Source organism: Calidris pugnax, unplaced genomic scaffold (assembly GCF_001431845.1).
Source record: "Calidris pugnax isolate Ruff unplaced genomic scaffold, ASM143184v1 scaffold27, whole genome shotgun sequence".
NCBI lineage: Eukaryota > Metazoa > Chordata > Aves > Charadriiformes > Scolopacidae > Calidris > Calidris pugnax.
Window position 1 is genome coordinate 2437137 of NW_015090893.1, and position 23171 is coordinate 2460307.

Below are 23171 nucleotides of genomic sequence, written 5' to 3' on the forward strand. Positions count from 1 at the left end.
TTTAAACTCAGCTCCCACAATACAAATGGATTATTTCCCCCCTTAGGTTTGGGGCATTAATGGGTATGGTGTGCTGTTGCAGGGTTTAACTGAGCACTTGGTAAATGCGGTCAAATGAGTGCTGACTCCATGTGGTCTCATGCTGACTGTGTGTGGCCTTCTGCTTACCTTTGGTCTGGATTAATTCTTTTCCTTGTAACTAGCATTAGAGATTAAAGCATGTTAGAGTAATGATGGAACCAGCTGTTTCCTTAAAACAGTCAAAAGAAAGAGTTAACTAAAATCCTGAAACTGAAATGATTCCAAGATACCCAGCAGTTCCATCGATCAGAACATCCCTGCCAAATTCTCTTTTAAGTAATGAGTATAGCTGACCATCAATAAAGAACATTAAGTGATGCGATGGGTCTGAAGACCACAGACCTCCTCTAAATGGTGCCACATGGAGGGTGATGGAGCAGGAGGCATGGATTCAGATGACATGAGTCTTACTAACCTTGTTGCTTTTGATTTTTCCCTAACAGGGTCGAGACTGCAGTGTGCCCATTAATTCTTGCATTCAAAATCCATGTCAGAATGGAGGGACCTGCCACCTCACCGAGGCAAATAAAGATGGATTCAGGTAGTAACACCAAGTTCATTTAAAATGAGATGATAAAATTAAATGTGTTTCTACTTTGCATTAATGAACTATAATGGCTACTTATAAAAGCTGCTGCATGTGATGCTTGTATTTGCCCAACAAAAAAATTAATCTGGTTTCATTGGTGACAGATTGTTTCCTCTGAAAGCGGCTGCCTTAACTTTCTCATACTGGAATATACTCTTAAGAGCTATTTTGAGTGGTCTCCCTGATCTGCATTGTGTTATCTGTATAGTAATTTTCCTTGGGGCATTTCAAACTCACATATACCCTTTTATGTATTTGTAAAGTAAGCGTCTGTTGCTTGACAACCAGATGCAAGATGTTTTCATACTGCAGAATCTCGCAGACAAACAGGCTTTAAAGAAACAATTAAAAAACATGGAGAAATTGCCACACCTTGAGCATTGAGCCTGCAAGAGAATAACCTTTACAGCTGAACGTTATGGATTTCAGTTTTCCCACATAAGGAAGATGTAGCATAGGTGGAAATACTCCAAGAGAAGTCCAGAAATTTCCATGAGGTGACTGGGAGATTTGTGCTGCTACAGGTGCTACTTTACAGCTAAGAAAATACAGGTTTGAGGCTTTAGTCACTAGTTGTCATTGAAGTTGATAGAAATATTTTTTTAGAAAAGAATTGCTGAAATTATTATAGATTTGGTCCTTGGTATTTATGCTATTGCTTGCACAAAATATGTACAAAAGTGCAGCAAGCTGTTGTTTCAATTGCAGATACAAAAACCTCACTTCTAAAAGCTTTTATACGTTACTGAGGCTGCTGCTTTGTCTTCTCCTATATATAGCTTGCTGTTGGTGACAGCTGGAGGGAGACACTGAATTGCGAGGTTTATAAATGGTGTAAGCAGGGAGTCAAACTAGAACATTTTTTCAGTGTGATTCCAGTTTGGTTTCAGCTGTGATTAAGACTCTTCCAACTGAGGTTAACTGTTCGTTAGCCAAGTCAGCAAACCCATGTCATCTCGTGTCAGAAAATAGTATTTTTTTCTTTCCAGGTGAAAGTTTTGGGTGAGTGACAGGATTTTAGGTGCAGTGGGAGGTTAGTACCCCACTCCTGTTCCCCAACTAATGATAGGATGCCTTTTGTATTTCCAGCAAAGCGTTGTGGCTTCTTTTTGACTCCTTAGATCCCTCATTTCATTGGTAATGAGGCTCCGAAGAACTTCCATTTTGCCCTGTGGCTGGGATGAGTGGGGAAGCAGAAAGTGGAAGAAACGCCCCAAAGCTTCTGTCTGTCTCTGTGCCTGCCTACCCTCAAGAATTCTCCTCTTAGAGAAAGAAACCCAGCACATGCTGGACAGAGAAGGATGTTGATGATATTACAGTGGAAGAGGGCAGGTTGATGGGGATGTAGGGACACTGTCAGGTGGTCTTTGGTTTGCATTCCCTTCTGGTCACCCTCTTATACAGCTTTTTCCAGCTTGTGCCAGAGCAAAATTGTACCATATTAGAATGTCTGTTTTCTGTCACTCAGTACTTATTTTTTAAAAATGTAGCTGATGTTAAAAATGTGCCAGTAAAACATTTTATAATATCCATAATACTGGAATGAAAGGCTTCGATTTATATTTTGGATCAGATTTTTCTTTAGCATTTCGCTTTTGTTCTATGGTAGAAAGTAAAAAGTTTTAAATGACCAGAAATAAAAGCTACTGCTGAATTTTTCTCATGAAGAATTTTACAATTTCAGAGGCTTTGCTTCAGTTCCAAATGAACATAGTTTTTGAGATCCTTTACAAAACTGCAGGGGTGGTTTTGTTGCTTGACAACATATGAGGCTTTTTAGGGAAGATTTCTGCTTTATAGTTATTTATATAGTTTCAGTTGGTCTAATAAAAGACACATAAAACCATATCTCATCAAAATCTTGCTTCATAAAATTGAATGTTCAGCTTATGAATTGCTCTATTTTCTCTCCATGTTTTTAATTCAGTCAGTCCATGGCCTCAGCTACTCTGGAGAACCGGAGCGTGGGGCTTTAGCATGTCTCGGAGAAATGTGGGGTGGGGATGGAACAGCCAGTGAAGAGGAAGATAAAGAAACATTTAGAAATTTAATTTGGTTGGCCTGGGTTTTCTTGATGGGAAATCTCCTCTCCAGTGGATGGCAGCAGTCAGAGTTACGTGCATATAAATTGTATTCATCAAGATGGAAAACGTTGCCTTAGATTATATGCTGTGAGGAAGTGGATGTCAAAAACATTTTCATGAGAGGCCTCCTTGGATTTTTCTGTTGTGTGGCCTGTAAAAGAAATTATATCTTCTGTATATTCTCTTCCCTAGGGAAATATATTCATACACAAGCTCTGCTGCCAAACTTGTCAAATCTTTACTCTTGTAAAAAGGAAACTTAAGCCAAAGCTCTCTCCCTATGAAATGCCAAGCAGTTTAACTCTCAAGTTTCTGTAGCCTTAGACAAGAAAATTACCTTTTAAATAATGCTAAGGTGGTGATGTTCCCCAGGCAAAGGCAGGAAATTCATAGTTATGACTGAGATTCCAGCTTGACTCGCCCGCTGTGCCTGGTGCCCACAACGGCTCGCAGCAGCGGGGGACTGAGCCGCTCAGATTTGTTGTAATAGCAAGTCCTGGTGGGGCAGCTGAAGGGCAAAGGTTCAGCTGGAGTTCTTCAGTCCTCCTTGGCATCTTTTATTCTTGCCCTTTTTTCAATTCTGAGTAATTTTCACATTCTCTTTTTTCAGGTAGGGATGACTTTTGTATTGAAGAATAGTTAAGTGGCGTTGTGCGGCCCAGGGGATTAGAAACATTAAATTCTTCCTCCCTTTGAATGGCTCATTCTAATCTAATCTATGTCTTCTTTGACAAAACGTTGCCGCAAATGCGCTTATTGAGACTGATAGAATAAAATGGTCAATCAGACACGTCCTGGTCATTTAGCATGTCTGTAAGTGAGACTTTGACAAAGGAGGCAGAGCTGTCAGCCCTGCTGCAGTTAGCCATGGGCACCCAGCTGATCTTTGATAACCTATGGTGTTGGGAAACAAAGTCCCTGGGTTATTTTAACTTTTTTTCCATTAAAAAAACCCACTGTTTTCCAGAGCATTTTCTTTAGCATTTTCAACAAACTTTAAGTTCCCTCATAAATGTAAAATCCTGGAACTCATTAACTCCCTAGTGTTAATTCTGCCTAGTTCAAGGGAAAACGTTGCACTTCCAGACTTACAGGCTACTCCATTGGGATGTAGCTGTAAAAACCTCCTTTACCAAAAACCTGAAAGAATTACTATCTCAATGTAAAAGCTGATTTTTTTGAAATGTGATACACTGCATGTTTGCCTATGTTAATAAGCAGATGCTAAACTCTTTCATTAGAATTTTGGGGAAAATAATTTGAATGTAATAAACTTATAAAATGACCAGTATATTTCGGCTCCAAACGTTTACCCCCAAAATGCTGTCATTAAGTTCTATGTTCCCTTGCACCTTTATGAGGACAGTGATGATTTGGGGATTTATTTGGATCTTTATTTTTAGGAAAGCACAACACTAACAGAAAATCCCTAAACTGGAGGAATAGGGAATTTCGACCTTTGTGCAATCACGGCGTCATAGAAAATAACTCTTGCCTGCATGGCTCCATTGTTTCTGAGGTCCAGATGAAATACTATCTCCCACTGCTTCGCTATTTAGTCAGTACAAAGTTTTCATCGTTGTCTCTGGAATTAATTTTCTCTCTCGGTCAGCTGGAACCCAAGTTTGATGACCTTCCAGTCACTCTGCAAACTTCATTTTTCTTCTAAGCTTTTTCTGGGAAAATACATACAAACAGTCCCAAACTGCAACTCTTTCAACAAATGGTTCAATCCGGGTCCCAAGTTGTATGTTTTATCATTTAATTTCGGTCCTCGTATTTAGCACATTTGAATGCAAATCAAAATAAAGAATCATACGTAAGCAATAATGTAAAGACTCCCTATAATACATAGAGACCAGTAGCCAAATGTCATCAATTATGCTGACATTTCCTTCAGTATGGAATGTGTCCTAATACTAAGCAATTGTATGTTAACAATCCCATATGTATTGTTACTAATGGTAACTCTACTGAGTTGAACCATTACTGTGATAGTATTTAATAATGTCATTTTTAATTGCATACATCCAAGCTGTCCCAATCCTTTTGTGGAAGGAAAATGGTGTTATTTTCACATAAAAATAACCAGCACAAAGCCACTCTTGTTGCTTTTCTTTAAATGGAGAGAAAAAATTGTGCTCCTAAACTGAGACCTTGGATGCCAAGTTGCAGCCTGGAACATATTTTTATGGCTGAGTTATAAGCCCCTGAAAATGGGGTTTTGTAATCAAAAAGGGAGACATGATGAATGTGCCACTGTATTTAATTAGATGTCTTTAACCCCCTCCCTGACACTTGCATTGCCACAAAAGATCGTGTCCCAGCTCTTCTTTCTTATCTGCCTCCTGTGATCCCCTGGATCATTGCAGGGTCAGCAAGAGGACATATTTTATTAGCAATAATGAGCTTGAGACAGGAAAAGAAACTATTTCTTATTGATTTATTGTGTCCTAAATTGGATTTATTTGAGCAGTTTGGTTTTGGTTATTCATGGTGAAGGTTTTCTAACTCTCATGACCTGGGAATGGTCCCTGCAGAACTGAGTGAAGATGACTGTTAGTATGTGATCTAGATGCCTGTTCTGTACCCACCTAGAAGATCATACTGTTGTCATAGCTCAAGACACATTCCCTACCCCTTTTCCTTCCTCTTTGCTATTTCCTTAGTTTCTGAGGTTGCCCATGTCATTAAGAATGTAACCTTATCCTCAGGGTCCAACCTAGGACCTACTGAAGGTGGATACAAAGCTCTGCACCATCCCTCCCTTGAGAGTCTCTGCACTCTGCTCAGTCTGTGGCACACAAGAGCTGGAGAAGCAGATGTCATGCTGAGAGCAACTGGCCTAAAAGTGCTGCAGTTTTCTTCACAGGTTCTGAAGATCTCTTATTTCTTCAAGGCATTCTCTGTCTCAACCCCATGAGACTATATACAGGAGGAAAACCACCCCATGTCCACTTTGTCCATCTGAGCTGAAAAAAAGTAGCCTGCAGCTACCTCTGTATTGGAAATTCTCTTGGTTTCAGAAAGCAGTGGATGGCAATTAGTGTGACTGCTCTGGTGCTCTCTGGTTTTCGTCCTCATCAATCAGTAGAGCTTTACAGTTGTTCAGTTCCTTTTTCTGCCACCAGCACTTGCATGGGAAAGGAAATGAACAGCTGAGTGAATGTGTAGCTTGGACTGGAATTTGAGAAAACACAACTTCCCTTCCACACACACGCTTTCTGTGACTAGTGAACGGCAATACTGACAACTCCAAATATCATTGCTGGCTTCTTAGAAGCCACTGAAATGACTGGAGTACTTAACACATGTTTTTAGACTCTCTTTTAGGAAACTGTGGCGTCCACATCTTCATCACTTACAGCTAGTTTAAAATATAAAGGTTCTCTTAGCAGCCATAACTTCTAGATCCAGAGAGGAAACTGAGATTGAAAAAAAAAAAAAATTGAAGTCATTCTTCAGCTACTGAGTTTCTTTCACTCCCTCTAGGGACCATATATCACAGTCTTGTGAGAAAAAATATTTAGTGCAATTATTCTTCAATAGTGTCCACATCCTCACGGAACAATTCCTAGCTCTGCCATTGTTTGTTTGTGTTTTCGTTGAATTATCTAGACATCATCAGCTCTTCTACAAATAGATGCTGGAGGAGCTGTAGAAGTACTGGAACCTTACTGCACTTGTAAAAGCAGTCATTTCCAAACATTTCTTGTTTGGACAAGTGACAAAGTGGTAATGAGAAGAAAATGTTCATGTCTATAAACTCAATTCAAGCCGTTGTTCTTTAAAGACAGTGAGCTATCTACAAGCTGCCAAGTCACCATATCATTGTGCAGTCCTCAGTAGGCAAGTGTCCACATACTCACAAAATCCTTAGCAGAGAAGCTAAGGATTTGAATATTGCGATGAGTGTTTACTCTTCTGCCCTGGAGTTGCTTACTTCAATTCAGGGCTAGGGTTATCCACAAAGCAAGCAAAGGGAAGCACAACAGAGGCTGTCTCCTGCTGGTGCTTTTACGTCTCATGTAAATAATTACATGACCCCATGAACCATCAGACTGCATCCCTCACCCAACACATAGGGTTAAAGTGCTCTGTACTTCCCAACAGCAGTGAACTTGGCTCCAGCAACTCACTTTTATATGTTTTTATTTCAGTTTTATACCTCAAACCTCCTGCCCCTTCAGATCCATGCTAACTTGTATTCATTTTTTTCTTTCTCCAAAGCTGTTCTTGTGTCCTTGGGTATGAGGGGGAGAGGTGTGAAATAAACCCAGACGACTGCGAAGATAACGACTGCGAGAATAACTCGACATGTGTGGATGGGATCAACAACTATGTCTGTCTCTGCCCTCCTAATTACACAGGTAAGAAAGGGCCACAAACAAAGAAGAACAGGGATCCATGAGAAGTCCCTTCAGTGCCTGAAGGGGAGGCTCCAAATGCACGTTTATTTTGTCCATGAGTGTATAATTAACCAAGAATCTGGTCCCATTTTAAAGCAACCTGGGTGTCTTACTGGAAAGGTGTTAGTTCTACCAGTACTGCAGTACACGTGCTCACAAACACGGCCATTTTTCTGAGTCAAAATACTGATGCTTCATTGTAAAAAACACTTAAAAAATTTTAAGGTGTCAGAGAAATTTGTACTTCTGCACGCACATTCTGTAAATGTATTTCAGAAATATTCCCAGTACTGAGCTGAGTCTGATATACATCTGTTCTGAATCTTGGAAAATAAAAATAGTTCCTGTTTAAATTATGGTAGGAAAATAGCTTTTGGGGCATGGCTTTCACCTGAGACCTCAGAGGTCCACATTTATTAAATAAAATGAGCCTGACAATGTGCTGTTGAAGTTCATTATCTCCATTTCACAAGTGGAGAGGCAAAGGCTGTGTAAGATACTGCAGGCTCCGTTGTTGTCTTCAGAGTGGATCCGTGGCAGTTAGCCCGCCTCGGCAGATGTGCAGTCACCTGCTAAGTCCGTGGTGACAGAAGCTGGTAACTGAGTTAGATGTGGAATTAATATCTCCAGCGCCCTTCCTGCATTTCAGATAAATTCCTTCCTAAGCCTGCTGCAAGAGCAGAAACCCTCCTTACTGGAATCTAAAAATGCTTTTTCTCAAGTCATTACTGGAGCATAGCCTTGACTCATTCAAACTGCGTGAGCACGACCTTCCTGGCTCAGCGTGGAGTGGTAAGGAAACACCTGCAATAGTTCCTACTTCCATCCTTTGAAATGGGTTTATTACCTCCTAAGCATGGAGAAGTAATGAAGGGCTTCTTGTACACTGGAATATATTACATGTCAGGGGATTTAATGAGGATCAAGCTTGAGTGGCTGAGTAAGGCAGGAGGAAAGCTTCTAGAATTTCCAAACTCTTAAAATACTTTTGTGGCTGACACAAAGGAGGCCCATGTAAATCTTTAGCTGAGAAAAGCCTTATGACTTGAATGTACATTTATTGGAGTTCTAAAATGATCTTTCTGCCAAAAACTGAAAAGCTTCAGCTTAGCAGAGTAAAGAGTTTTGCTTAGAGGATGTTGAGCCCATTGTGCTTACTTGTGCGCTATTTATGTGACTGTGCTTGGGTGGTTTCAAACAGAACTTTATACGAGGAGGCGGAGTCTTTACATTTACAAGAGGAAATATATTTTCCCAGCCAAGAAAAGACATATCTAGTAAGGAACTGAACCCAGTATATATGCAAATGCGCTTTCCTTTTCGCAGGCACATTGCAGATTATCTTGGTTTTTGCAGAGAATGAAGATAGGAAAGAACAAGATTGGGATTTCTTCTCAAATGGCAGTCTGGATAGGGGCCAGAGAACTCAGATGATATGATATGATATTTGAGAATCAGTTTTGACATCATATTAATCAACTTCCAGCTTTTTTTTTTTTTAAATCTGAATATTGTCTGTGTTGTCCTTAACCTTATTGGCAGGAGTTTGTCAAATCCTACACAAGCCCCCCTCACCTCCCAGTCTTGCAATGTAGGATGCACACAATTGTGTATACCACACAATAAGTCTTTGCTATCACGGTGCAGGCATTAGCTTTGACTACAGAACTATTCAGTTGAGACAAACCGAATTTTTGAAGAAGAGCAGGAAATACTTCTGGAAAATATCATATGAATCATAAGTGAAAAAGATTGCAACAATAGGGGTGTTGCTTAAATTAGAAATCTGAAGGGTTACAATAGTTCACTTTGCTTAAAATTAGGACGAATTTAGTGAACTGTGATAAAAGAATTGCTTTAGCCTGCTTTACCTCCATTTTGGAGGGGGATATCTCATCAAACCTGATCAGTCACCTGGAAGGACTCTGCAGTGCAGCTGGCTGGGCTGAAATATCCCTCAGAGGTACACCTGGCCCTCTCAGAGCAGAAAGGAACAGCATAAAATGGCTGGAAGAATTGAAGCCATCAGCCAAACAAAAGTTACGTGCAAGCCAAGCAAATCTGAGCCATGGCTTTGAGGGTCCTCTAAGAGTTGAATCCAAACACAGGAAAGTGGACATCATCTGAAGCTGCTTGATTGAATGAACAGCAGCTGAGGAAATGCCTTGGAAGCACATAAGCACATCATGAAGAACTTTGAGAGGATTTGTGTGTCTGACCTTAAAAGAGAGGCATCTATGGACCAAAGAGTTTGACTGGTCTCCTGTGACATCCAGGGCATCTCTGTGTATATTGTCTTTAAATAAACCTTTTTATACTGAAGCAATCCCTGAAGCTACTATGGCAGTATCTATAAAAAACAAAAATGTAGGTGCAGATGACTTTGATATTGTGTTGAATATGCTAAGAGTAGTGAATGCTGACATTTCTGAGAGAAAGTGGGTCACTGAGGAGTCAGGAGTACTTGTTCCCATGCTCAGAATTGCGCTCTGAGCTACCTGCCTCCCTCTGAGGGGCTGACTGTGTAAACGTCCTAGCAAACTGTGTGTGCTTCAGAGTTGCCAAGTGTATGGATTTTACCTATATTTATATAAACAAAGAATGGATGATGGTGGGTGCTTCCCAGGGAAACACTTTTTCTGTAAAGTAGTCTGGGGACAGTGAGGTCTCAATATGATACTTTGCCTGAAAGACCAGTGATGCCCATAGGCAGGGTGTATCCAGTAGGACAGAAAATGTAGGTTATATCTCTTTGTGTTGTGCCCAAATGTTATATTTAGTGTTGTTCATAATTCAAGGAGCAAGTTGAGAAAAGAGAAAGAAGATTAGAGGTGAAACATGAAAAACATTAAGGGATTGAGAATACGTTCTTGAAGATCTCAAGAAAAAAATTATTTGGCTTCATAAGAGTAGGCAAACAGAGCAAGTATTTTTTTGCCCTCTTTTTTCTTCTATCCACAAACACTTGTATGGAGAATAGAAATGTCTTTAAAAGGTTCATTGGCTGGCCTTTGTGGCTGAACAAATCCAGACCATACATTTCTATCAATGTAATTGAATAAGAGTTGTTTATCCTAGGTACAAACTGGATTTCTCAGGAGATGCTGTAGTTAAAACAGAAGTTAATTCCAGAGTGGTCTGTCTTATGCTGGAGATCAGACTAGATGTTTCTGTAGTGATAATTTGTGATGTTTTGAGTAACATTCAGACTGGTGGTTATAGCTGCTCAGCTCAGCTCTTGCAGATTCCTTCTTTTCTCAACTGTGGAGCCAGGCAGGCTCCAGGAGCACTGCAACATAGATAGGCTGAGTCCCTCATCACTCTTGTGGTCTTGGATGCCATAATACTGGTAAGACTGCAATGATACTAGAGTAAACACTGCATGTGTGAAATAAATGTATGTTGTAATGCAAAGAAAAGTCTAAATACAGGCAGGAAGAAGATCCAAGAGTGTATGTGTGGTGTTCTGTAAGAAATATTTAGGATCTCCCTTGGTTCAGTTGACTAATGGTTAAATCATGATTGTAAATCTTGTGTTCCTAAATGAAATGCAAATTAGAAATGCATGTGTTGGAAATGTTGCCTATTGACAAAGTTGTAGTATCCAGGGTTTGTTTTTTTTCCATACCTTAGTATTTTCCTACTTTATCTTCTGTCTGTCTCATTTTACTTGTTGTAGCCTTTTTAGGAAACAGTATCCCAAATAATGATGCATAAATTGTGCTTTCATTGGTTGGAATCATGAAGTCCAAAGATCTTTCTTCAATTAATAACTTTTTGCAGTGTTTTTCTTTAAAAATTTTTGACAGTCTTTTCCTCCACTCAAGTGGATGAAAAATAGCCAATTTGTTAAGTGAGTGCTGAGGGAAGGAATTTCCCACACACCAGCCCCATTTCACTTACATTAAAAAAAAAAAAGCCACACCAAAACCCCACACTCACACAGTAACCTCCTTCCTACTTCCTTCCATCTAATAGCTTTGAAACAACGTGCAAATAGAAATGGATTCTATGAAACAGGTAAAAATAAGTTAAAGAAGACAAAACTGAGAGGGAGGGTAGGCAGGTAGCTGATCGCCAGAAAAAAGGTTCAAGCCCTTATCTGCAAGGTTTCCAGGTTTCCTCCCCATTCTTAAAATCAACATTTTCAGTGTTTGTTGCCTATCTTTACACAACCAAACCAATACTAATGCTGTGTAGCAGGGTTCTGATTGCTTTTATTGCCAGCTGATATCCTATTTTTCCTCTCCTCACCTGCGTAGTTTAATCCTGAAGCTAAATTCTGAACATGTATTTGCTCCAGGATAATGGTGTACCCAGAGTCCCGCCAGCCCTGGAGCCTCAGCAGTCTGTGGGCTGCTTTACAACATGGTGGGACCCCTCCATGGATTACAGCTCCTCCTTACAGTCTTGTAGGTTTTCCTCCTCTTCAAAAAGAAACCTATACAGGAACACTGAAGGAGGAAGCTACGAATTAGATCAGTCACCCTGGTTCTTTTCCTTTTTGAATTTTTCTAATTTTTGTCTTTAACATGGCCTATCTCCAGCTATCAGTATAAACCTTCTGCTGTCTCCCTGGCTTTGTAGGACATGTAGGACAAAATTAATAAAATTTTTCTCTTCCATTCCTTCTTTCTATTCTCTGTTGTCATAGACTAGAACTTCTTGAGAGCCCTCACTGTTTTGCTTAAAGCTCTAGATCCAAATATAGAACTTCCTACCTCCAAAAAGAGATCCTCTCCTCAGTCTCACTGTCCTCTGTGCTCTCCCTTGAAGAGGTGTCCAAACATAAAGGACTAAATGGGCTGTATCGAACATGTACTAGGTATTTTGAATGGCTTTATGCTTTTCCTCCTAGTTTATTTAGTTTTGTTTGTTTGCTGTGACTTTTGCTTCTTCCCATCTATTTGTTTTAACCAGAATCAGAAATGTGTAGCGCTTCCACACAAAAAAATCAGGAAATATTTCAGTTTTTGCTAAGGATCCTAAAAAGCCTCAGCAAATAGCCACACCTCTTTGTTCTGAAACCTAAACAAACAAAAAAAAAATTAGTGGCTTCTACTACTGAAAATAGGTCTTTTCTAAAATACATGGCATTCCATGGTGGGGAGAGGGGGGAGCAAGTGTTTTAAAATAGTTTGTTTCCCTGGGAAAAAGCTGCAAACAGTTTGTATCACAGAAAAAAAAGAAAAAAGTCTCTCCCTCAAAAAGAGAAGCTATTTCTGGTTTTATAGAGAAGGGTAAGATCTATTTTACCTTAGGGGACCTTGTGGTGTCCTGTGGTAGATGGTATCTGAGATTTTTGCAGTTGTGCTACTTTTAGACAGAGCACTATTCACTGGTAGTGATTATGGTCCCTTTCTCTGGCGTATCGTGTTTGGAAGAGAAGGGTAAGATCTATTTTACCTTAGGGGACCTTGTGGTGTCCTGTGGTAGATGGTATCTGAGATTTTTGCAGTTGTGCTACTTTTAGACAGAGCACTATTCACTGGTAGTGATTATGGTCCCTTTCTCTGGCGTATCTGCTTGTGGTAACGTTTCCTGGCCAAAGCCAAGCACTAAGTCAAGCCAAACAACTCTGGAAGAAAGAAGTAGTGTGGTGCCTTGTGGCTGACACTCGTCGCTAGACCTCTCCAACCCTTTCCCATCACTGACCATGGTGAGGCTGATTTGCAGCAATCCTGAGGTGGGCACCATGACAGCTGAATGGAGCTGAGGAGGATCATTGAACCATAGGTTGTTATTTGCCCCTCGCAAGTTTTTAACTACGTGTTTGATAGAGGAACAGGAAGGTTTTAGGTAGTGTGGTTCATCCTTGTGGTTCCACAAGGATATGGACTGCCCAATAAACACTGAAGGTTTAAACAAGTATTTAACTATCAGCCTCATTTAAAATTCTGGAGCTTTAGCCATAATTTCCTCGAGACAAACAGAGAAAATTGTGGTCAAAGCTTGGTGTGTTTTCTTCCTTTTATTTGAAGGAGTTCTGCCTTACATGGAAGTTTCTCAGTTTAGTTACTTGGCAAATGTGAAGTGTGTTTGCTTTCTGTGCAAAAAATAAAAAGGCACCCACATTTCCCACTTGTATGATCATGAATGAGAAGTGCTGGAAGACCTGGAAGTTTTTAGCTTTATTCAAGAGCCTAAGCCCATTTCCAGCCCTGTTTTAGTAAGAGAGACCCACATGTCATTGCTATCAGATTGGACTCTCTAATCTCATTGTACTGGGGCTGAAGGAGGAAATAGCACAGTGCTGCAGCCTGTCTGTAGTCTCAGTATGGGTGTCCTGTCATGCTGGAGCTCTCAGCTCCAGGATTTCCTCTGGTCATATTCCCATTTGTAAAATGTAATGTGTCATGTTTGGGGAACTGGATACACTGGAGAATTTCTCTTTGTTCATCAGGACCACGGTGTAGCCCTAAGAAAATGGAATCTCAGCTACTACTGTCTTAAAGGATGGGTGGAGTGACTGTCATCCTCAAATGGGATTCATGGTTCACTAAATCCAACCTCTGAAGAAACGCATCAGAGGATTAGAAGTTAACCACAAGCCCATTACTTGCCTGCTTACTGGCAGGTGGTGCATAACTGCATAGTTAATAAAGCTGGGAGAGACAAAGTCCACCTGTGGACAGTCAGTGTATTCAGCACTTTGACACCACAGTGATGGCCGTGTTAGAACTGCCGGTAGGAAATAAGTAAATCTTTCTGCATATAAAGTATTCTTCAGAAGCCTCTGTTGGTTCAAAGACCTTATTGGGTTTATATGGCAAGGTTTTGGTAGCAGGGGAGGAGGGGGACTGTAGGGTGGCTTTTGTGAGAAGAGATCAGGAGCTACTTCCCTGTCAGACCTGCCACTGCCCAAATCTGACCCCAACTGCTGATGAAAACATACGAGAGAATCAACTATGCAGACCTCAAGGTCAGCAAAGAAGAAGGGGGAAGAGGTACTCCAGGTGCTGGAGCAGAAATTTTCCTGCAGCTCATGGAGAAGACCACAGTAGAGGAGGTTGTCTCCCTGCAGCCCATGAAGGGGGCCCCATGTCAGAGCAGATATCCAGAGTGCAACCTGTGGAGAACCCCATGCCAGAGCAGGTGGATTATGGAGAAGACCACAGTGAAGGAGGTTGTCCCCCTGCATGGGCCCCATGTCAGAGCAGATATCCAAAGTGCAGCCTGTGGAGGACCCCATGCCAGAGCAGGTGGATATGCCCTCAAAGAAGCTGCAGCCCATGGAGAGCCCATGCAAGGAGCAGGCTCTTGGCAGGAGCTGCAGCCCATGGAGAAGAGCCCATGTAGGAGCAGGTTTTCTGGAAGGAACTGTGTCCCTTCATTGTGTTGCTGAAGAACCGTATCCCGTGGAAAGGGCCCATGCTGGAACAGTTCTTGAAGAACTGCAGCCTGTGGGAAGGACTCACATTGGAGAAGTTCATGGAGGACTGTATCCCATGGGAGAGAGCCCAGGCTGGAGCAGGAGAGCAGTGTGAGGAGGCAGGAGTGGCAGAGACAAAGTGTTATGAACAGACCACAACCCCCGTTGGCCATCTCCACTCAGATGGGCATGAGTCTACAGCAAAGAAGCTGCAACCCATGGAGAGCCCATGCAAGGAGCAGGCTCTTGGCAGGAGCTGCAGCCCATGGAGAAGAGCCCATGTAGGAGCAGGTTTTCTGGAAGGAACTGTGTCCCTTCATTGTGTTGCTGAAGAACCGAATCCCATGGAAAGGGCCCAGGCTGGAACAGTTCTTGAAGAACTGCAGCCTGTGGGAAGGACTCACATTGGAGAAGTTCATGGAGGACTGTATCCCATGGGAGAGAGCCCAGGCTGGAGCAGGAGAGCAGTGTGAGGAGGCAGGAGTGGCAGAGACAAAGTGTTATGAACAGACCACAACCCCCGTTGGCCATCTCCACTCAGATGGGCATGAGTCTACAGTGTGTCCGGTGTCCTCTATGCCAGCCCTGAGATGATGTCTCAGAAAATGTATGGCATCTCAGATGTGACGGGCTACACTAGATTGTGTGAATACCTAAACTGATCCCTAATTGTGTGAATACCTAAACTGATTCCAGACAAGTCATATCATTGGAAAGCATCCATATGAAGAAATACTGCTCAAAAACACTGGGGATCCAGCAAAATTAGGATCTATTGCAGACGCAGTGGTTCTGAGGGATAAGGCTGTATGCAGGCTACCACCTCGTCAGAGCACTGCAAGTTGTCTGGTTTAGTTAATGTTTTAGGGTATGTACTGTTGTTGTGGCATTTATGATGTTGAATATAATTTTTCGTACTTTGGCAGCGAATAGAGCTGGAACATATTCCTTGTTTAATATTCAGAAATAGTGACAGGAACATTATTTCTCTACCCTGATCTTGTTGTTTAATCAGTTATCCCTTTGTTTAACCTCAAGATTGGAGATAATTGCTCCTTAATTCTGAAAAAACAAGCTACTTTGGGAATTTCAGTGTAGAGTCTAACTTCAAATTCCCACTTAAGATGCCAAAACCTGATATGTGAAAACTCAGATATGAGTTTCTAAAGCATTAACACAGAATAAAAAGCATAAAGTAACTTTTAGTTCTTTGCCTGCTAAGTATTGTGGGCCGTATTCAATAAACAAGAGCAAACTTCATTAATAATCCAGAGAGAGAATTCTTCTACAGTGTGTTCCAGGTAATTTCTTTTATGTTTTTGGTACCCAATGTGGCAGCCGAGTGCATTTGCTATGGAAGGATTTTGACAGAGTTTCTCTTTTCTTCATTGCAATTAAAACAGTTTAGCAGTGAAAAAATCATTTTTTATTTTCTAAGATGAGCCTCAGATCTTTTTCATCAAACTTCAGCAGCATTCCAAACTGAATTATTTTCTGGGCAGCATCCCCACTAGTGTCGGAGGAACATCCTCTGTCTGTTCCACCCAACAATTTTTAGGTTCCGTGTTCTCCAGAAATTTCCAGTTGGCAGTGACTTCATTTTAATAACTGAAAAGAGAGAGGGGGAAAACACAATACAAAAAACATTTCTTCCGATTAGATATAAAATGAGTAATCTCTTGTGAGAAAAGCAGTACAGTGTTCTTTATTAGCAGTAAAGAGAAGACTTCCATTCTGACTTACCTGGCAAAGTTCAGAAAATTGCAACATCCTCTTTAACCACTCAAATACAAAACTTCTCCCTGTGCAGCCTGTAAAAGTTTGCGCTGTGGATAAAAGCCAGGCTTTCTTCATCCTTCCTTCACTGTAAGCACTTTCCTTTTCTCGAGTAATATTGTGAAATTCTTGACAGCATTTTTGCTTTTAGTCTTCCGGGCCTTACAAAAGCTTCTCTCACATTAAGGATGACAGTATTTTCTATGTCGTTTTATCAATTATTTCATGGATACTCTGAATGAGAGAACAAAGTATCACCCAACTGACACATTAAACAAAAGAATAATAATCTGACTCATTGGTTGCTAATTGGTGGTCTAGATTGTCTTTTCAGAACTGCAGTTTTACTTACAGATAAGTAAGTAAAATACTATTATTGCATCCAATCTCTCTTTTACCGATTAAGGAGAAATAGCGTAACTTGGATCCTGGTTTTAAAAGTCTAATGTGGCATGAAATAAATAGCTCTCATGACAGCACAGAACGGAAAAAAGAAAGATGATTATTAAACTGTGTGTAAAAGTCGTCTTTATTGCTCTATTGTTGTTTTGGCTTCGTTCTGAGACGTGTGGAAGGCTACAGAAAAGCCTAAGCATGTTTCTTGGCAGCTCTTCATAAGCAGTGAGTCCTGTGAAAAGTGAATGTGGAAAGCTCCATGAAATTCATGATTTTGCTGAAAAATTAAGACCAGGAAAATGTTGCATGAGACAAAAAAAAAAGTTTTGCTCTGTTTTATGGAACATCAATGAGCAGAAAATCCAAGGGAAGTAGTTTCAAAGGGGCAAAATACCTTTTGAATTGGTTTGGGATTTTTTTTTCTCTCTCGTTTTTTTTTTTCTTTTTTTTTTCTTTCTTTTTTTTTTTTTCATTCTTTTTTCTTTTTTAATGCATGAGACAGCAGCAATGGGAGATCCACCTGTTAGTGTTCCACCTGTCGGCACAACTTTGTTCTAACCTGAAAGTTGCATTTTTTGTGGCAGATCAGACAGCTTCTTTCATCTGTCTAGTGCTTGCTTCTCCCAAACAAGCACTAACTCCCAGCACGTTACCACCAGCCTTAAGACGTGTGAGGTGCAGTGCCCACACAGCTGAGGATGTACCTGTCTTTATGTAGGTACCCTCTCCCTGTCACACCTGAGTTCTACAAACACAGAACATTATTGACCTAATACCTCCAGCTACTATGAAAAGTAAAATATGATGGAAAAGTGGTTTTCCTCTTGTATATCTGAAATAGTCCTAATTTGTTCTTCACTGGGGTGCATTGCATGTTGGTCTGTTCTCTTCGACTTCAATGAGAGTAAGTGTCCCTTGATGAAACAAAAAAACAGTATATGGGATTAAAAAAAAAATTGCTGAACTCATTAGAAAAGAAATACAGTTGTTGTTTTCCTGTCTTTTATGTAAGCACTTGAGAAACCCTTGTGTACCTAAATTGGAGCTCTGATTTGAGAATACACAGGAGAGAAAAATGGGGAGGTTGGATTGTTTTCTACATTTGGGAAAGCATTACACTGAAGTTTTCTGTTGTTTTAGCATGATCAAATATCTTCCACAAAGAGAAATCAGTGCTGCTAGCAGTTGGCCTAAGATTAATGTCCACTTTGGTTTTAGGTTCACATAGCTATCCAATGAGAAATTTGGACTAGACCTTTAATTGCTGCACAGAGAAGCAGCCCTGTGTCACTCCAAAAAAAAGAGGATCAGATTTTTCCTCTGATACTGACATTAAAGTGGCCAATGAATATTGCACTTTCAGGTCTGAGGGCAGATTTTTTTGGCCCAGATATTTTCTGAGTGAATAAAATATGAGAAAGTCTTTGTGTAGCCGGTGCCTTGGGTTTTGCTTTTCAGAAAGTGTTTTATTTCCCTGGCATGCTTTCTGCAGCATCTAGTGAACATTGGTGGAGCCTGAAATAACGTATCAAGAAGAATTTTCTTCCTGAGATGAGGCTGCTTTAGTTGCAAGGCATTCCCAAGTGAGCTCCCTAATGAGTGATAGATGGGAAAAATAACAGGAAGGATCCGTAAATGTTCCAAGTTTTGCATGAAAAATGATAAATTTTTTTGGATGCTATGTTTGGTACCTAGCCTAGAATTCTCCTACGTTTTGATAGTGGTGCCTTCAGAATGACACAGTGAGTCATAATATTTGACATTTGGGGAGATTTTTACTGGATCTCAGAGCACTTGTCAAGACTGTTGAGAAGAATACTTTAAGAAGAATTATGATTTCCTTTGAGAGTTTATGAAACTGGTCTTATTTTTTTAAAGACTGTTTCCTTTTCTTCAAAACAGGCAAAAAAAAATAGAAACTTCAAAAGTATGTATTGACCATTTTTAGTGAAAAGATAGTTGAAGGCATCTATCCACGCTGTTTTCAGTTATTAAGTGGCCTTTCAAAAATATTTCCAGCTTTAGGTCATTGACTTCTTTTAATCTCACCAGCCAGTTACTTTTTTTTTCATGTTTATTTTCACATAAGATTGGTAACACCCAAGGGAGATGAGGCCTACCAAGACGACGAACTGGCAGTTGTCCAGGCATCGTAGCAAGTTCTGACCCCTCGTGTTCGTGTCTGCCCAAAGGCCAAGGGAGCCTCTTTGCTTCTTAGTGTTTGGGAGGGTTGGTGGGCTGCGGATTTGGGGACTGCTTAGTAAGCAGGCTTGTCTCCAGCTCTGCCACCTCAAAAATGTGTGAATAGATGTCCCCAACGACAGCTGTGTTTGTGTCTGTAAGGCTTGAACGTCTCTAGGTGCTCTTGAGGAGTAACAAAGTAAAACGGCAAACCTCAAGTCCAGTGAATGATCTGTGTCCTTGGTTCCCATGGATTTTCAGCATTCAGTGTCATTGGCATGTCCCTTTTCCTGAGCTGGATGCATTCACTACGTTTGCCCAAGATTTGTCCAGGGCTGTAAAAAGACTTGGTATTATTTAATAGGGATGGTTTCCTGGGATTCCTTGGCTCCAATTGGGATTGGTTGTCTTGTAACTGATCTATGAGCAATAAACTGGCCACTGCAGGTTGCCAGGCCAGGCTTCTCCAGTGTTGCCAAACCCAGCCCACTAAAAGCCATGAGGGTACGTGTGTCACAGGAATATAGGGTTTATGCTGGCAGTACCCTCTCTCATGCCTCCAGGGCTTGTGTTCTTGCTATGCTTTCTCATTTATGCTTGACAACTCTCAAAAGCAGATATATTAGATGTTCTGTTATTTGAAACATACAAAAAAGAGGGTGATTTTTTCAAATACATGTTATACTTCCATTCTAATATGAAGAGTCAAATAGCGAGCTGTGTAGCTTGTACTGTAGGGAGGCTGGAGATGTGGGACAAATAACTTAGAGGAGTGAGCTGGGGGTGTTAACAACTTAAACCATACCAGTCACCACCAGAGTTACCCTCAGAATGGTGTGCTCAGTCAGCCCTGCCAGATCACCAGGCTGATAAACGTCGGACGGCGCGGATTGGCATTTTCTATCTGAACTTTGATCTTTGTGGTTTGCTTGGCTTGTGTTTTCAAGTGTTTCTCTGTAGCCGCTACAGTTAGAAATGTAAGAATTTTTGAAAACAGAGTTTCTCCCAAGACAGGTGGAGCTGCAGCCTCAGGAAAATCCTGCTAAAGCATTGCCAGCCCACCAGTGCCTCCCACGTTAGCCTTTTTCCCACACTGTCCACATGGTTGTGGCTCATGTGACCATGTATAGGCACACAAAATATGCGTAACCTTAAAACCCTACAGATGTGGCCTTCTGATGTAGCTGATGGGAGACTTTGGGACTGTAGCTTTTGGGGGTTTCTGTGTTGAGAGTACCTGACCTTTGCTTTTCCTGCAAGGCTTTGGGAGGTGTGGGGTAGGGTTCTGTTGGTTTCTTGGGAAGGCAAAGATTTCTGTGGTCTTTGGCTGCGTCTCAAATCCTGGGGTACTGAAGTGTGACCTAATAATTTAGGACTCAGAGAAGGGGTGGTATTTAAATAAACTATCTGGCTTTAAACATTCTAGAACTATTAATTATTAAAATTTATACAAATCCAGGGAGGTGCGTGGCACGTAACACACCATACCTAGAAACAGCTGAGCTGAGCTTACATGTGAAGGATTTTTTTCTGAAAAAACATCATCTCCTGTGAGCACAATAGAGCTAGTACTTTTCTTATAAATAGTGAATGTTTTATAATTGCATGCAGGCCTAAAGCTGGTTCCTATTATTGAGAGTTGCAGAGGTTTTGCATGGGGGAGGTTTTGTGGGTTGTTGTTCTTTTCCAGAATGATGTCCAATCAGCTTCTTTGGCAGAGTATTAACTACGGCTAAAATATGTTTCAGTGTGAAAATGTTATGGTCTAACGAGCAACCGCTCTTTTGTGTCACTCTCTTGCTTTGATATAAGAGGTTCTGGGTCAGGAACTGCCCATTTGATCCTTAGGCTCTCTCCAAGTGGAGTTAATATGTCAGTGCTTTTTATACCAGCCTTTCACATTCATGTGATAAACAGTACTGTCACTATAGATCAAACGAGCCCAATTTAACGAAGTCACATGAAGTATTGTCACTTCCCACTGCACTCCTGAGCTGTCTCCATTTAGGGAGATTTGCCATCCCTGGACATCATGGTTGGAGCTGCTTCCTGGTTGTCCAAGTTGTGTTACAGCTTTATTGTTTTTCTTTTTGCCTCAGGTGAACTGTGTGATGAGGTGATTAACCACTGTGTTCCTGATCTAAATCCGTGCCAACATGAGTCCAAATGTCTTCCCCTTGACAAAGGAACCAGGTAAGCTTGTTGTGTATGTTGGTCTCCACACACTGGGCAGATCCATCCATTGGCTTGACTGGGGTTCAACTGGCAAATGGTAAAAATAATCCAAAGTAACGCAAATACTATGCTATATATTTCAGACCATGTCATGTTTTAATTTTAGTGCAACCATACATAGTTTTCTAGCGTTCTGTGGTTTCCTTGAAAGTAACGGATGAACCCTCAGAGCAGAGAAGTCATTCAGGAATAGAGCGTGACAAAAGGAGTACTTCTGGAACAGTCACTGCAGAGTGTCTTAGTCTCCATTGGGAACTAAGGACAGTTTCCTTCTGTGTTCCTTAGGGCATCCAACAATTCAAGCAGCTTAACAGGAGCCTTAACAGATGTAACTCATCCCTCCATAGCCCGTGCTGGCTAGGGGTTTAGAAGCCAGTCTCCGTGCTGACTATCGAGAAGGGAGAGATAAACTTGCAGCCAGAGCACAAAGCAGCAGCTCAGGAGTTTTCTGTTGCATTCCCACTTTAGCTGTTGTCTTCTGGGATAGCTGGTGGTCTTGGGGTGCACTGGCAAAGGCCAGCCTTGACCACAGCAGGACTTCTCTCCCCACGTTTCTTCACCTGGGCAGCAGCAGAACAGGATGGCTCTCACTCCAGAGCCACCTTCTTCCCTTGGCTGTATAGGTGATCCTCACTCAGCTCATGTTAGGTCTTGTGAAGTCTCCTGTGTTTTGGGAATGACACTCACTGTTTCACAGGGGCAAAAGAAAGCCTTGTGTTTCAAATGGCAGTAAAACATCTGGAGATTTGGAGGTTGGGTGTTTTGAGAGGTGCGTTTCACAGGGGCAAAAGAAAGCCTCGTGTTTCAAATGGCACTAAAACATCTGAAGATTTGGAGGTTGGGTGTTTTGAGAGGTGCATAGTAGCAATGTTCATCACTTGTCTGAAGAGGGAATTTCAGAGCGATTTAGCAAATGGAGACAGTTGAAAAGTCAAGCTCTGTGGAAAGCTTGTCAAGAAAAGATCTTTGAATCAAAGAAGTAAGAGAGGAAGACAAATTCAAGAGAGCTCAGTGCAGTGTGAGCTGCGTTCTGCACTTTCCCCTAAGGCTGTTTTCCCAGACGGTGCAATCCTGGGGGCTCACCAGTTCCCTCCTGCGAGGGAGGGCTGGGGTGTTGGTGAGGGACACCCTCGCCCAGCACGTCACCAGGGGGAGATGATAGCACTCTTCAGTCTGCCTGGTAACTTGTGGTCGGATTGTGTTTTGTGAATCAACCAGCATGTGAGAAGAGTGGAAACTAATACAGAACATTTCAGGATAGTTAAGAGGAAGCGAACCAAAATTTTAGAGGTGCTGGCTGTATCGAGGGCAGCTGAATCTGCGCTAGACAGGCTGTCTGTGCAGCTCAAGCCTCTCTTTTGGGTGAAAAACCTTCAGACAGAAATGTTTCCAACTTCTGAGGAAGATGAAACTATTAAATGATTAGGACAGTTCCTGAAATGATGCACAGGGACTGGATAAGGAGGTGTGTGCAGGTACATAAATAGTCCCTGATGTTCTTTCCAGCTTTCATTCCTAGTTAATCCATCATTCAGCTAATCCAGTAGCTACACCACATTACGAGGCAAAGGCTCGTAACTCAAATTACCGTCAGTGTATGAAGGGATGGAGACAGCTGTGGTCCTGAGTGGTTTTACCCTTACTGGAAGCATTTTCATACCTGCCACCCAAATAATTTGAGTAAAAGACACTTTTTCTTGCTTGTTTGCTAGAAAAGCATTCCTCACAGCGAGGCCGTTAGCCCTTGCAGGAAGCCCAAATAACTACTTGCAACTACTGTTTATTGCATTGTTCTTTCCACTATTCAGAGAATGCTACACAAAAATCCAGAGTTTCTTTACTCTTTCTGTCTCAGTGTGCTTTCTAGCAGCCCAGACTTGAGAGCTGAAGGAGCTTTCCTAGCCTTGAACGTAGATTTGTCCAAGTATTGCTTTTTCTTTCACACTTCAGTTGCACCAAACCATTCAGAAGTGGCCCGAGAGCCCACAGCAGCTTTTGCCGTGATGTGTGATTGTTGCTGGATCTCTCTGAAAACAACCAGCTCGGTG

At 41.4% G+C, this 23171-nt stretch overlaps 1 protein-coding gene across 1 annotated transcript in view; it reads left to right on the top strand.

Moving 5' to 3' along the window:
* Positions 1-23171, top strand: part of LOC106891544 (slit homolog 3 protein-like) — a 554801-nt gene that overhangs the window by 490622 nt on the left and 41008 nt on the right. Inside the window, exons 28-29 of the mRNA XM_014948178.1 lie at positions 6985-7124; positions 20988-21081. Of these exons, the coding sequence (XP_014803664.1) occupies positions 6985-7124; positions 20988-21081 (234 nt within the window). The remainder of the gene's footprint in view (positions 1-6984; positions 7125-20987; positions 21082-23171) is intronic.